We start from the raw sequence: 14,634 nt of genomic DNA, 5'->3' as shown, positions 1-14,634 counted from the left end.
TCGTGCTTATGGTCCCCCAAAAGGTCTACAGGAAACACTGCGTGTATTGTTAAGCCTGGGTCGCAATGTCACTTGTTCTTTCAAGGTCAACGTATACACACCAGCAATTTCATTATCTGTCTGAAGAATAATACAGTACAATATCAGTTCCTTCCAGCGGTCACTGAATAAGTTGGCTGTGGTCTGGTCACGATGCAAGGACGGGTTAAGTAACAACGCAGCAGTGATGGCAGGCAGCGTTGTAGATCGTTTGTAGATTAATATATCAGAAGTGTTGACTTCAGAAAACATGCTTCAACATAAATCAGATTAGGCTTTTGTTTATTAAGCAGCTGAACATTAGCGCAAGTGTGTCATGGGAAGATTGAATAGTGCATTTATTGTATTTTCCAGCAGAATGTTATGGAGTGGTTTATATTAAATAATGTAAGATATTGCCAGGCAATAATGTATGCTTTACTAGTTATAAAGAAGAAGGCACACTTGTTTGCAGACCTGTAAAAGGGCTTGTGGTATCAGTTAACATGTGGCAGAACAAGACAACTGGCTACAAGACACAACTGAGCATTTGTGGTCAGATGAATTCAAATCTCTGTGAAATGTAAGACAAAATACTGAAGATAACGGCACTAGAGTGCATTGAAGCAGGTGCGTTAGAGCGCTGTCTAATATGATACATTCTGGTTCATAAAACTGACTGGTGTGTCAGATGTTGCCAGTGTCCTTGTGGTATAGGGGGGGGGGTCAGATGCTGTCAGTGTCCTTGTGGTATAGGGGGGTCAGATGCTGTCAGTGTCCTTGTGGTATGGGGGGGGGGTCAGATGCTGTCAGTGTCCTTGTGGTATAGGGGGGGTCAGATGCTGTCAGTGTCCTTGTGGTATGGGGGGGGGGGGGTCAGATGCTGTCAGTGTCCTTGTGGTATAGGGGGGGTCAGATGCTGTCAGTGTCCTTGTGGTATAGGGGGGGTCAGATGCTGTCAGTGTCCTTGTGGTATAGGGGGGGGTCAGATGCTGTCAGTGTCCTTGTGGTATGGGGGGGGGGGGGTCAGATGCTGTCAGTGTCCTTGTGGTATGGGGGGGGGGTCAGATGCTGTCAGTGTCCTTGTGGTATGGGGGGGGTCAGAGGCTGTCAGTGTCCTTGTGGTATAGGGGGGGTCAGAGGCTGTCAGTGTCCTTGTGGTATGGGGGGTCAGATGTTGTCAGTGTCCTTGTGGTATAGGGGGGGTCAGATGCTGTCAGTGTCCTTGTGGTATGGGGGGGGGGTCAGATGCTGTCAGTGTCCTTGTGGTATAGGGGGGGTCAGATGCTGTCAGTGTCCTTGTGGTATAGGGGGGGTCAGATGCTGTCAGTGTCCTTGTGGTATAGGGGGGGGTCAGATGCTGTCAGTGTCCTTGTGGTATGGGGGGGGGGGTCAGATGCTGTCAGTGTCCTTGTGGTATGGGGGGGGGGGTCAGATGCTGTCAGTGTCCTTGTGGTATGGGGGGGGGTCAGAGGCTGTCAGTGTCCTTGTGGTATAGGGGGGGTCAGAGGCTGTCAGTGTCCTTGTGGTATGGGGGGTCAGATGTTGTCAGTGTCCTTGTGGTATAGGGGGGGTCAGATGCTGTCAGTGTCCTTGTGGTATGGGGGGGGGTCAGATGCTGTCAGTGTCCTTGTGGTATAGGGGGGGTCAGATGCTGTCAGTGTCCTTGTGGTATAGGGGGGGTCAGATGCTGTCAGTGTCCTTGTGGTATAGGGGGGGTCAGATGCTGTCAGTGTCCTTGTGGTTTAGGGGGGTCAGATGCTGTCAGTGTCCTTGTGGTATAGGGGGGTCAGATGCTGTCAGTGTCCTTGTGGTATGGGGGGGGGGGGGTCAGATGCTGTCAGTGTCCTTGTGGTATGGGGGTGGGGTCAGATGCTGTCAGTGTCCTTGTAGTATGGGGGGGGGGGTCAGATGCTGTCAGTGTCCCTATGGTATAGGGGGGTCAGATGCTGTCAGTGTCCTTGTAGTATGGGGGGGGGGTCAGATGCTGTCAGTGTCCTTGTGGTATAGGGGGGGTCAGATGCTGTCAGTGTCCTTGTGGTATAGGGGGGGTCAGATGCTGTCAGTGTCCTTGTGGTATAGAAGGGGAATGCAGTATACAGACAACAGTAATTGTTGCCTTGCTTAGAAAGGCAGGTCAGTTGAAGACGTGATAGAAGACACGTGGATTTAGGCTGCCCTCTGCTGGACAATCTGCTTCATTACATAATTTAAAGAGGCCTGGGTCCAACCCAAAACAGCAATTGTCTCATCATGAAGAAATCATGCTTCACAGTGGGAAAATGTCAATTTTGTGTGTGTGGTGCGTGCCATGCTGGGGTTGTAGGTTCATAAAGGTTTCCACTCACTACTCTACGTCTCTCAGAATAAAAGGGTCTGTAAAATGGCGACACTAAAAACCACAAGCGAGCTCGAGTTGATTTAAACAACAGTTGACATGGGACTCCGTAGACAGTAGCAATAGTCACAGATCGTTTATTCCGTTAACTATGTTTTATTACAAACATATTTATTATAAAAATATGTGCGTGTGGAGAGACGAAAGGGTTGAAGCCTTTCTGCCTTACAGCGTTGCATTATGAAGTTAAGCATTATAAGAGGACGAAAAGCATCATAGTACATGGGGAATAACTCTGACTACATCTTATTACACTGACATATTGCTATGACAAACGTATCTTGTTTTGGTTCTTCTGGTAGGAAAAGTCTACAGCATGGGCAACCATGATAAAGCTAAAATCAAACGTGTCTCTTTCATGATAGCGGCATGTGAATGATATTCAACTCGAATTGGAGCCTGTCTTTAATTCTGTTGGGCAGTTTTCCCATCTCTCATCCTGGAATATCTCCAGGGGTGCACATTTTATTCCATCACTAGCACACATGACTGAACTAATCATTAAGCCAGGGGAAGGTAACTGCGGGTCTGACAGATTTCTGGTTTTTGTTTCTACCTGCTAGTTAATTGTCGTTGTTCTGATTAGAAGAGGATGAATTCCAGAAGTATTTCAGCGCTCCAGGAACTAAGATGCCTTCCCACTGATTAATTGAATTAGGTGTTCCAGTATTGAGCTGTAACAGATATGAGAAGTCCTTTTGGTTGAGAAAGGGGGTCTATTGGAGTAGGGGGAGCCATACAATATTCTGTTGCTAGGGAGGGGGTGCGCTAATCGTTTCGGAGAAGCCAGGTGGGGGCGGAGCCGTGGGCGTGGCTGAAGTAGCTCCACCACCATGGCTTCTCGAGCCTCTCCCCTCTGTTCTGGTTCTGCTCGCTGGCGGAGTAGCGCTCAAAGTGGTTGTAGGGGTCGAAGCGCTCGTAGGTCCCCATCGACGGGATGTCGTGGTCCTCCTCGACCTCAGGCTCCACCGTGGCCTTCTCCAGGACGAAGTCCACCCGGCCGGCCTTCTGCATGTGTGCCGGCAGGCGGACCTTCTTCATGGCTTTGGTGTAGCCCGGTGCAGAGGCAGTCAGGATGTGGATGCCGGAAGTTAAAAGACGCCAGTAGTCACCGTTTTCGGCTAGAAACAGGGGTAGTGGTTTCGGCTTAAAGGTCACACACATCTTAAATAGGAGATTACCGTTATTTTACACCGTTAAAATGCACTCTCAGGAATAACGTTTCTAATAGAGTTCTATGGATGTTCCTGTGAGTGAATCTTCTGAATAACCTTTTTATGATTCCAACAGGAGCTTTTTTTGTTCCAGGTAGAATTTTATTGGTTCCAGTTGAAACCATTTTGTCAACAGGTACAACACGTTTGGTTTCCAGTAAAACACTTCTGGGCTCCATGTAGACCCCTATTCACAGAAGGTTCGAAATAGGGTTCTATCTGGAGCCAAAAACAGTTCTAATCTGCAGAAAGCCTTTTTGGGAACCATTTTTTTCCCTGAAATGTATGATTTATTGGCGCTTTAGTTTGGTACTCAATGTAACTAGAATCAGCAAAGATATCTTGTCATCAAATACCTACCACTCAGATTCCCCAAACATACTGCAGAAGAAGGCCAAGAACTCTGTGTAGACAATACCTGTGGTGATGTCATGCCTTATTCCTTTGACAGATATCCTTGCCCCTTTGATGCCATTCCCGTCTGCATCCTTGACTATTCCCTTTATCCCGCGATGGACCTGGGAAACATTGAGAGGCAGGGTAAGTGGAGATGTCTTCTCAGACATGAATAGGAGTGACTGAAAACCGAAGCATTTATGGGAGGAATGTTCCGGAATGAAACGCTGGCCTCAAGGTCACTTACCGACTCCATGAATGTGAGTAGAGCCTCTTTGTTGTCCTGCCAGCCAGTGTATAACTCCTCCTCAGCTGGGAACTTATCACAACCCAGTTCCACCGTCACCTCAAAACAGTTTGTGTGGAGGTAGTTGAAGTCCTGCATACCTGGCCACGTGACCACAGGAAATGGTTAACTGCCAATCAAACAACAAGCTTGCCGTTGCCATAATCCATACAGAATGCATAGAAGCACCACCAGGTGGCGATCAGACTTCACTCACTTATCACTAGTGATGGCCATTTGAGGCTTCATTACCGTTCTTCTAGCAGCAGGATATTATGCTAGCAGCGCTAACTCAGATTTTCTTCATCATTGACATATATAAGGCAATCTAGTTTGTACATTTCATGTTTAATGTCCGTTCCAATGTTATTCTTGTCTGTTATTTTTCACAGTCTAGATTGTTAACAATATTTCCTTATAAATTTCAATGATGGCTTTTATTGAGCTAAAGAAAATCTGAGTGCTGCCAGCATAATATCCTGCTGCTAAAATAACGCTAATGAAGCCATGAATGGCCACCACTACATAATCAATCAATCAAATTTGTTTATAAAGCCCTTTTTACAACAGCAGTTGTCACAAAGTGCTTTACAGAGACACACGGCCTTAAACCCCAAGGAGCAAACAACAGTAGTGTTGGATTTCAGTGGCTAGGAAAAACTCCCTAAGAAGGCCGAATTTTAGGAAGAAATCTAGAGAGGACCCAGGCTCAGAGGGGAGACCAGTCCTCTTCTGGCTGTGCCGGGTGAGAAATTAAGAGTCCAATTGGACTAATTTATACATTTCTCTGGGCTAAATCCAGAGTGTATTTTATTTTAGACTAGGTCAAAAGTATGACCACGTGGACAAGGACAGGGATAGCAACAGGCCCCCCAAACCAGGTACTCCGCAGGTGTGGACCAGGAACTCCTCCTAAAATTTAAAGCTGGAGGGGACTGAGAAAAGTTAGAAAGTACATTCCTCATTCCTGACTACTTAACACTTGATGGGCACAGTGCTGTTATTCACTTTCACAGTCCTGGATAGTTTTTCTTCTGTTTTGAACCGATTCCGTTTTTTTTCTTTCACTTACCCCCCGCAAAGCTGTACCACTGCGCTCCATTAATGATGCCGTCCTGACCAGCGCTCCCAAAGCTCCCGCATCTTTCGGCGGCACTTCCTGACATGGTCGCGTGGGCGTCAGCGTACGTTCTTGCTATCTGCTTAAATACCTAAAGCAAAAAAAAATAATACACGTTATCCATGGACATCTCTCTGCTGTAGATACCGCACTTCAGGACACACAGTGGGGTTACACTGCCTGCACACTGGAGAGTGCTGTAGTCCCATTGGCGTTTGCATTCTGCTGTCAGTCCGGGTCTCACCAGTTCATCCGGGGTGGGGGAGAACATCTTCTGCTCCAGCGGGTGCCTGGAGAGGTCGAAGGGGTAGGACACCACCAGCTCCCCTCCGTGGAAGTTGGCTGAGAGCACAAAGGGAAGGGACCTGATCCACTTCATCACTGCGTATGTCTCGGGGGCCACCTGCGAGATTTAACCCACGGAGGCATAGTAACGATTGAAGGTTTTTTTACGTGCTCTGCTAGGCAACGGTGTTCGCAAAACGGATGGCACAACAAGGTCAAAGCAGGCAGCGGGTGTTTTAACACCCATGGGTGATTTTGGAGATTAATTCAAAGCTAGGAATCTGACATCTAGCAAACAGAAATTAAAATACATTTGAATACAGTGATTCGCTGGTTCCAGGCTATGTAGCAGCAAGCAGTGAAACAGGAAGGCATAAAAAACAAAACAGTGACACATTACACAGGACAGTACTGTGCAACTGATCCACAATGTGTCCTTGCTATTGGATTCTCTGTTTTCTGCACTTGGTGAAAACAGGTTAAAGTCATGGAGATCAAGTATATGATATTTTCTACGAAGTATACATGTATCTTTTCCCTTTAAGTAGAAATGCATATCTGATCAAACAATGTCTGTGAGTGTCACTAAATGTGTCTATGAAACATTCTGGATGAATGAATATAATTAACAAGACATTGGTATAGCGCCACCGACAGGCCAACTGAGGTGACACACGGCATTGATATCTTCAGGACAGGCTTTGGACATGAATGTGGCTTTGCATGGCTATAGGATATTTTTTTCAGGATTGAGAGCTGTTTTTGTAATGGTGGCCACAAATGACTAAAATGACCATAATTTCTGGGAATGCTATTTCCCTATTTTTCAACCTTCAACATTTTCTTCTAAGTTATACTAGAGAAGGGTATTAGGTATATGCATACCAACCCACAAGTCAATCGGACCAACAGTTAATGAGTAGAAGACTTAAAGGTTTTTCCCAAAATTCAAAATGGCGGGAAATCCAAGATGGGGGAACTTTACGGGTCCCAGAGGAAAAATGGTTCCCCATGAGGAATGAGACCTTCATGAGAATCTTCAACATTCTAAGGGATGGTGGGGCTGTGTTCAAGCGGTTCAACAGGTTGTTGCTAGGTAACCATGCAGCGGATCCACCCTATCAGGTTATTTATTTCAATTAGCCACCATACCTACATGTGTACAAATTCTGGTGAGTCTTCACCAAACAGAACAGTCCCTATAAACCTTTAAAATGGAGGATAATAATAATAAAAACCAGCACAAAAACAACAGTCCTGCAGCTTTGCTGCCTGGATCCTTAAGATAATTCTAAATTACATTCAAAAACTTTATTACACAATCAGTAAAAAACGCTTATACATTTTTATCATTTCGCTGACATTCTAATCCCGAAAACATTATTGATTGTATGCTTTTAATTTTTTCCAGTAGCATAAAATCACACGCAGAACGCAAGCATAGATGTTACTGGGTAGGAATTCATACTGTACCTTACCAAACCAGTAAGAGTCTGGGATTGGGATGTGGTCACTACGGAAACGCCTGTGCCTGCGTCGGCTGTAGGCAATGTTGGTCAGGTCAGGGAAGTTCCTGTTCAGGTCAATGTTCTGGGCGTTTTCTCTACCCAAGGTCCAGCCGTGACTGTAAGTCTGAGGGAGTCACAGAGAGGTGGTCACAGAGAGGTGGTCACAGAGAGGTGGTTAGAATGCAAGACAAGGCAGCATTGTAACCACCCGGTGACTTGAAATAAGTCACAGTCTAAACCAAAGGCTCGTAGGCGTTTTCGACATCGCGGATTCAAACCCACCTCGTCGTTCTCGGGGTCGTTGGCGCCCTGCACCTCGGCGGCGGCCAGCTCGTAGCCGTCCGGATTCATGGAGGGCAGGATGTGGATGCGTGTGGTGTTGATCAGGGTCTGAATGCGGGGGTTCCCCAGCAGGTACTCTGAACAAAGGTACTGGGCCAGGTAGATCAACAGCTGCCGACCCAGAACCTCGTTGCCATGCATGTTGCCGATGTATTTCATCTCGGGTTCTACTGTTGATATGGAGCAACAGGACAGGGGTGCATTTAGCGTGTATTCAATCAGACCCCGGGGGGGGGGGTTGTCTGCATTTCTAGGGAGACGTGGCCAGGGCAGAAGCATACAGTCACGTGGAACGCGCACTAAAGTCACATTGGCCCTGGTTAACACGTGGATACAGACTGACTAATTGAATGGCGCCGAGCGATCAACGGGTGTCGTTTTTGGAAAAAGCCCACCAACAGTGCTACAGAGACGACCGCCGGCACGTACACAGCTCATGAACACCCGGGTTGTTGGAGAACTCGATCACCAGCAGGTCTCTGCCCTCCACGCTGCGGCCGATGCTGTAGGTGGTGGCGATGTTGGGGCACCGCTCGGCCGTCTTCTTCAGGACGCCGTTCATCTGGGCGTTGGAGTGGTAGCCGAACTGGATGACGGTGTGTGGGTCCTCCGGCGCATCGTATATGTTGGCCTGGGCTTCATCCTGTGTGGCTGTGATATGGGAGGAAAGGGCCGTTCACCACGAGGATTTGTGAAAGCATTTAATGTCATTCATAAACCATTAGAATTTAAAAGGATAACAGTGCTTCTTTAAACCTCCTGCAGCCGCCTTCAATGGCACAGTGGTCAGAGGTCGACAGACTCGCAGGCTCTCCTCAGGTTTTGACTTGTGTGTGTGTGTGTGTGTGTGGCGCATCTACGAAACCAATGTACAGTTCAAACCAAACGTTTGCACGCCCTTGGAGAATTGGTAATACATGTATCATTTGTGAAGAAAACGTGAGTGAGCAGGCAAAACGCACGTCTTTTTTATTTCTAATGGGATTCATATTCGACTGTAGGTCATAACAGAATGGCACAAGCAAAAATGAACCCATTAAAAAGTCTGCATACCCTTAGTTCTTTATTCTGTGTATTGCCCCCTTTAGCATCAATGAGAGTGTGCTGTCTTTTGTAATAGTTGTCTATGAGACCCCAAATTCTTACACAAGGTATACTGCCCATTTGTCTTGGCAAAATGCCTCCAGGTCATGCAAAGTCTTTGGCCGTCTTGCATGAACCGCACGTTTGAGATCTCCACAGCGTGGCTCTGTGATATTAAGGTCAGGAGAATGTGATGGCCACTACAGAACCTTCACCTTTTTCTGCTGTAACCACTGGAGGGTCAACTTGGCCTTGTGCTTAGGGTCATTGTCGTGATGGAAAGTCCAAGAGTGTCCCATGGGCAGCTTTCATGCAGAAGAATGCAAGTTGTCTGCCATACATTTTCACAAGATTCCCAGTGCCTTTAGCGTTCACACACACCACCATGCTTCACAGTGGGGACAGTATTCTGTTCACTATAGGCCTTGTTGACCCCTCTCCAAACATAGCGCTTATGGTTGTGTCCATAAAGGTCTTTTGATCTCGTCACTCCAAATTACAGTGTGCCAGAAGCTGTGAGGCATGTCAAGGTGTTGTTGGGCATATTGTAACCGGGTTGTTTTGTGTTGTTGGCGCAGTAAAGGCTTCTTTCTGGCAACTCGACCATGCAGCTAAAGTATCGTCATATTGTGCTCCTTGAAATCACCACCCTGTCTTTTTCCAGAGCAGCCTGTATTTCTCCTGAGGTTACCTGGGGGTTTTTCTTTGTATCCTGAACTATTCTTCTGGCAGTTTTGGCTGAAATCTTTGGCTTGGTATCAAGAGATCCCTGAATTTTCCACTTCTTAATAAGTGATTGAACAGTACTGACTGGCATTTACAAGGCTTTGGATATCTTTTTATAACCTTTTGCTCCCCATGGCTCAGTATCTAGCCTGCTTAGTGCATCCACGTGAGAGCTAACAAAATCATTCATTGCAATTCAATAAGCCACAGGGGCAGGAAATTCACCTTTTAATTGCCATTTTCACGTGTGTGTGTCACCTGTGTGTGTCACCTGTGTGTGTCACCTGTGTGTGTCACCTTGTGTGTATGTAACAAGGCCAAACATTCAAGGGTATGTACACCTTCTTTTTGCCAACATTTCACAGTTCCTTACATGGTATGCAAACGTATGAGCACAACTGTAAATCTCTGGGTTCTTTCTCAATGGCTCCGTATAACTGGAAGAAATACAGATCCTTACTGGGTCATATAAGCCTACAGTAAATGATAACAGTAAAAGGGAATATCTGTCTGCATATGGCGTAGGAGGCCTTCGAATGTGACCTGTGCACAGTTCAGGTACGTCCTTCTGGTGTGCCAGAAGGGCTTGTGTGGTAACCGGGTGACCATTCTCAGGTGGCACACACAGCATGCTTCTTAGATTTATAACACACCACTGTGTGTTATTGTCCCCCACAATGGAATCAGGGAAGGGACGGGCATCTGTCTCCAGCCTTTAATCGGCCACACGTCTCAAACACCGCTGGCACGATTTTGACAAGTCTTGGGTGAACGACGAACGATCCAGCAAATATGATTTTACGTGGCCCAAGGGATGCACCATAATCAAAAATAATTCTAAGAAGAAAAGGGGATTTGTAAGCTATGCGCAATATCTCAACTGGCCAAAGGGAGGCGCATCATTTGTGAGGGATGACGTTTACTGTGGCCTTGTTTTTGCCGGACCGCGTAAGCGAATGTCTCCTACTGACTGACTGACTCACCGCCCACCCCTTGTTAAATAGCATAGCATAATTCATCTTCAGTCTCGCTAACAATTGCTAAATATTCAAACTTGATGTGACATTAACGCTTGACAAAGCTATCTAACGTCGAGATGCTATACTGACACACACAGCTTAGTGCCGTAGTGGTTACAGACACAGCCCTGTCACGTAGAAGACCCCGGTTTGAATCCCGCTAGGGCAACAACAGTCATCCCTTCTAATCGCGGGCCGGCCGAGCTAAGCCCGCCCGGTTTTCAATTCATTTCTCTATAATATTGATATGAACGTGAACACTCAACGTTTTGTCTGGTTTTACATGTTGTTGAAGGGGTTGTTGTATGTGCTAACAGGTCACTGTTATGGCCCCTATCTCGTACAGTGGGTCGTAGTAGCTGCCATTTGCAGGGCACCGCAGCTCAGCCGCTGTTACCTCGAAGGCCCTCCAGCGGGTCGTAACAGCCCTCCTGGTCGCTGACGAAGAAGCGGTCACAGTCCATGAAGTAGGGCCAGGCCATCTCAATGCCCTCAAACAAGTGGAGGCAGCTCCTCCTCACGGCCTCGCACGTACTCCTGCATGGCTTGAGCGTCTTCCATTAGGAGACAAATGTAAAAGAGGCATTGTTTAACGTTTTCCTGAACATCGCACAAACAAAATTAACATTAGTTATTAGGTTTACCCGTTCGATTTTTTTTTTTGAAGAATATATACAGTGCGTACATGTGTATATACATATTCTGTATATAGTGTGCAATTTAGTTATTTTAATTGCTGAAAGTTACGACATAAGTGAAAGTTATTACATGGTCCGGGTGGTATTACGCTAGTCTTTGTTAGCATCAAACCTTATCCTTCTCGCAGCGAGGCACCAGCACTGAGCATCCCAGCAGACGGATGTCTGGGGTGCACTTTCCTTTGAGCAGGTTGTGGACCACGCTGATGAGCAGATACTCGGGGCCCAGCTCGGCCTCCTCGCGGCTCCTGTGGCCCAGGATGTTGGGGAACATGGTGTGGGTGTAGGACATGTCGTCGCAGTAGCTCATCATGATGTCTGTGCACTTGGCTGGGTAACACGAGATGATTTATCAGTATATATATATATATATAATAATATACATTGGTACATCAATGGACCACATGCAATGTCCCTTCATTGTGTAATGCTTCCTTATGCTGTGTACTGTTTCACAATGTTAAGAATAGGTTTCAGTTAATGTCGTGAGACTTGCTCGAATGCTTTGTTGATGTGGGTGGAGAAATATTCTTAGAATAATTGGTTAGTTGTGAATTATTTTCTGGTAGGTGTAGCATCAGCCTGCTTGCTAGAAGGTGACCAGAATCCCATATGTTCTCTCTATTGTAAATCAGTATGTTCAGGGATACACGCCAGGTTGTTTATTCACTTTATTCTTTGCATTTCTACAAAGAAGATTTTTGAGGAAACAAAAGCTTGTTCATTGGGCAATCATCATCATTTTCTTTACATGAAAGAGGCACCTGATATTGAATGGTGCTATGTATAAGCATGATGTAAGAACCTATCCCTGTCTGAAACTTTATCTCCAATGAAGCCCAAATATTTCTATCTTTGAAGATTAAAATATGAATATTTCATACATACATTTATCATCCAAAAATACACTTGATAGCTTGGTGGGGCCTAAGGCCATAATAACCCATTTAGCCTAATCACTTAGTGCAAATTCGTCTTTAAAAGTGTGATAGATAGATAGATGGATAGTACCCCTATTGTGCACAGTTGAATAAAATGCTATAAATGTACAGTTCTTTCAGGTTGGACCATGTCCATCCCTTTATGACCACCATGTACCCATCCTCTGATGGCTACTTCCAGCAGGATAATGCACCATGTCACAAAGCTCGAATCATTTCAAATTGGTTTCTTGAACATGACAATGAGTTCGCTGTACTGAAATGGCCCCCACAGTAACCAGACTCAACTCAACCCAATAGAGCATGTTTGGGATGTGGTGGAACAGGAGCTTCGTGCCATGGATGTGCATCCCACAAATCTCCATCAACTGCAAGATGCTATCCTATCAATATGGGCCAACATTTCTAAAGATTGCTTTCAGCACCTTGTTGAATCAATGCCACGTAGAATTAAGGCAGTTCTGAAGGCGAAAGGGGGTCAAACACAGTATTAGTATGGTGTTCCTAATAATCCTTTAGGTGAGTGTATTTTATAAAGCCATTTTTTACATCGGCAGTTGTGCTTATACGGATTCCCGCAACTAAAACCTCATCATCGTGAGCAACAACAAGAAATTACTAGAAAAAACTCCCTGGTATTGTCTAAACCTTAAGAAAGGAGGCATTGCTGCTATGTGAGACTGATGAAATCCACCCACTGTTTTGCTTGGTTTGACATTTAACGGCAGGTCCTGGATCAGTAAACACCACTACATTAATTACATACGGAGCACAGCTAGACCCGTGTGGCACAGTGCACGGACCCGCCCCCATTCATGGTCAGATGCTTTGCTCACACTTGGCCATAAAACGCAATGACCTTAGCAACTGTTGTCAACGGAGCTTTACAGGCAACACATTTGCATGGGTTGAGGGATTTATTTGATGAAATAACATTTTACGTACGTTTTTCCGGTTCTGGTTCTTTGCAAAAACGACCTGAAAGACAAGTGAATGTTAGTTAGTCATGCACTCAACACTAGATGGCAGGATCTCGGTTTTTCTCCTGTGTTACTGTAAAGTCTGCTTCTAGCCTACTGCCTCGTGCGTTCTTCTGCACAGGTGTGCCAGTCCTACAATATCATATGTTATAGCCTAGTAATCTGCCATTCAATGACACGTTTTATCATGTGGTCGCAACCATGGCTAGTTAAATAAATCATATCACCCATAATACATTTTGCAATATAGGCTATCATATTTTTGTGGAGGGGAGGCATTGAAATAAAATGTAAAAGTCAGTTAATACGTTGATATAAACACATTTAATAAAACTATTCTTTATTCACATGACATACGTTTTTTTTATATCACACATATTGAAATCAGTGGCCACTCTAACTATGACACAGCGCAATGGCGAGACACAGATTGGACAAATAGGATAGGAATCGATATATTATAGACGAGTAAGTTAGAACAGACCTTCCAGTGGCTGTATATGAACCAGATGAAGCCCAAGCTACAAACCAGTGATGTCCGATGTGGTCACCGTGGCAAAAAAGCTCTCTTTTGCCAACAGTTTTTTCCAGAATTGTGTATTTTCAAATTTGGGAAAGACAAACTGACAGCCTCAGCCAAGGTTTGAAGCCGAATCCACCATAGCTTTTTAATGGTTCCCATCCAGGACGGTGGCCTTTGATATTGTACCCATGAGTTTAACTATCTAATTGGGTCCAGCACCGTAGACGAACTATTCCATGCGTGTCGATGATCAAAAACAAACTGTTCTATGTATATCTCGTTCCTGAGCAGTGCAAATAACGAACTTCCAAGCTGTAGGTTGACTTGAACGAATTAAGTAAAACATCTCTACCCAAACAGGCTTGGGGCGGAGGGCTTCTGCACCATTGTTTCATGCGTGGAAACTATGAGCAGGGAAATGCGACCCACATTTCCTCACCAATGTCTGTCATTAAAATAGGACAGGCCAAAGATCTGATTTAGTACTGACAATGTTCATTATTTGGATCACGTTACTTTTCAATATACATAGCTTCTTTAATCTTTCTACTCTATTCTAAAGAACAACACGCATTTTATTTCACAATCATTTGAGTTTATTCTTAAATAGGCTAACACTGCAGGCTAAATAAAGTAATCCTACTTTGCATGTGTCATTGTTTAAGATAATGAAATATTTCAAAACCATGCACTTTGGGTGGTAGACAGGCTAAACATGTTTTTAAATAGTCTAAACTTTCAAATATTCTTCCTTTAAAAAAAAAAAAACACGCAATGTGCATTCTCACAAAAAGTAAAGTAAGCCTATTTTACCTAGAAATTCGTCTTTAGGGTCGCAGCGCGGAAAGGCACACCAGACAACTGTTGCCAATGTATTCAGAACAACAGCAGTCTTCATTTTCCTCCGTATACATTCCATAGTTTGTGATGTGGCACCTCAAAGCTAAGCTACTGCGCTTAATTACATGAAAACTTTCTGGACTTCAATAAAAAGTGCGTTTATTACACGTATTACGGTCGACTATCAAATTACAGACAGAAATGTTCACGACAGATGGCAGGCTGTAGATCGAGGAGGTATCGCTCATTAAAACATG

General features: G+C 45.1%; 1 protein-coding gene across 1 annotated transcript; it reads right to left on the bottom strand.

Moving 5' to 3' along the window:
- Positions 1-2,477: 2,477 nt before the first annotated feature.
- On the bottom strand, positions 2,478-14,508 carry LOC105020662 (carboxypeptidase Z). Its single transcript, XM_010887859.4, has 12 exons — positions 14,351-14,508; positions 12,980-13,012; positions 11,206-11,423; positions 10,793-10,949; positions 7,997-8,218; positions 7,508-7,737; positions 7,191-7,349; positions 5,677-5,835; positions 5,385-5,523; positions 4,274-4,413; positions 4,049-4,148; positions 2,478-3,537 (listed from the first exon to the last, which is right to left on the bottom strand). Exons 1-12 carry the CDS (start codon positions 14,454-14,456, stop codon positions 3,185-3,187), a joined length of 2,016 nt encoding a protein of 671 aa, XP_010886161.1. The 5' UTR covers positions 14,457-14,508; the 3' UTR covers positions 2,478-3,184.
- Between the last annotated feature and the right edge of the window lie 126 nt (positions 14,509-14,634).

Source organism: Esox lucius, chromosome 24 (assembly GCF_011004845.1).
Source record: "Esox lucius isolate fEsoLuc1 chromosome 24, fEsoLuc1.pri, whole genome shotgun sequence".
NCBI classification, from domain to species: domain Eukaryota; kingdom Metazoa; phylum Chordata; class Actinopteri; order Esociformes; family Esocidae; genus Esox; species Esox lucius.
The sequence above is the reverse complement of the archived record's forward strand: the minus strand, read 5'-3'. Positions and strand labels throughout refer to the sequence as shown.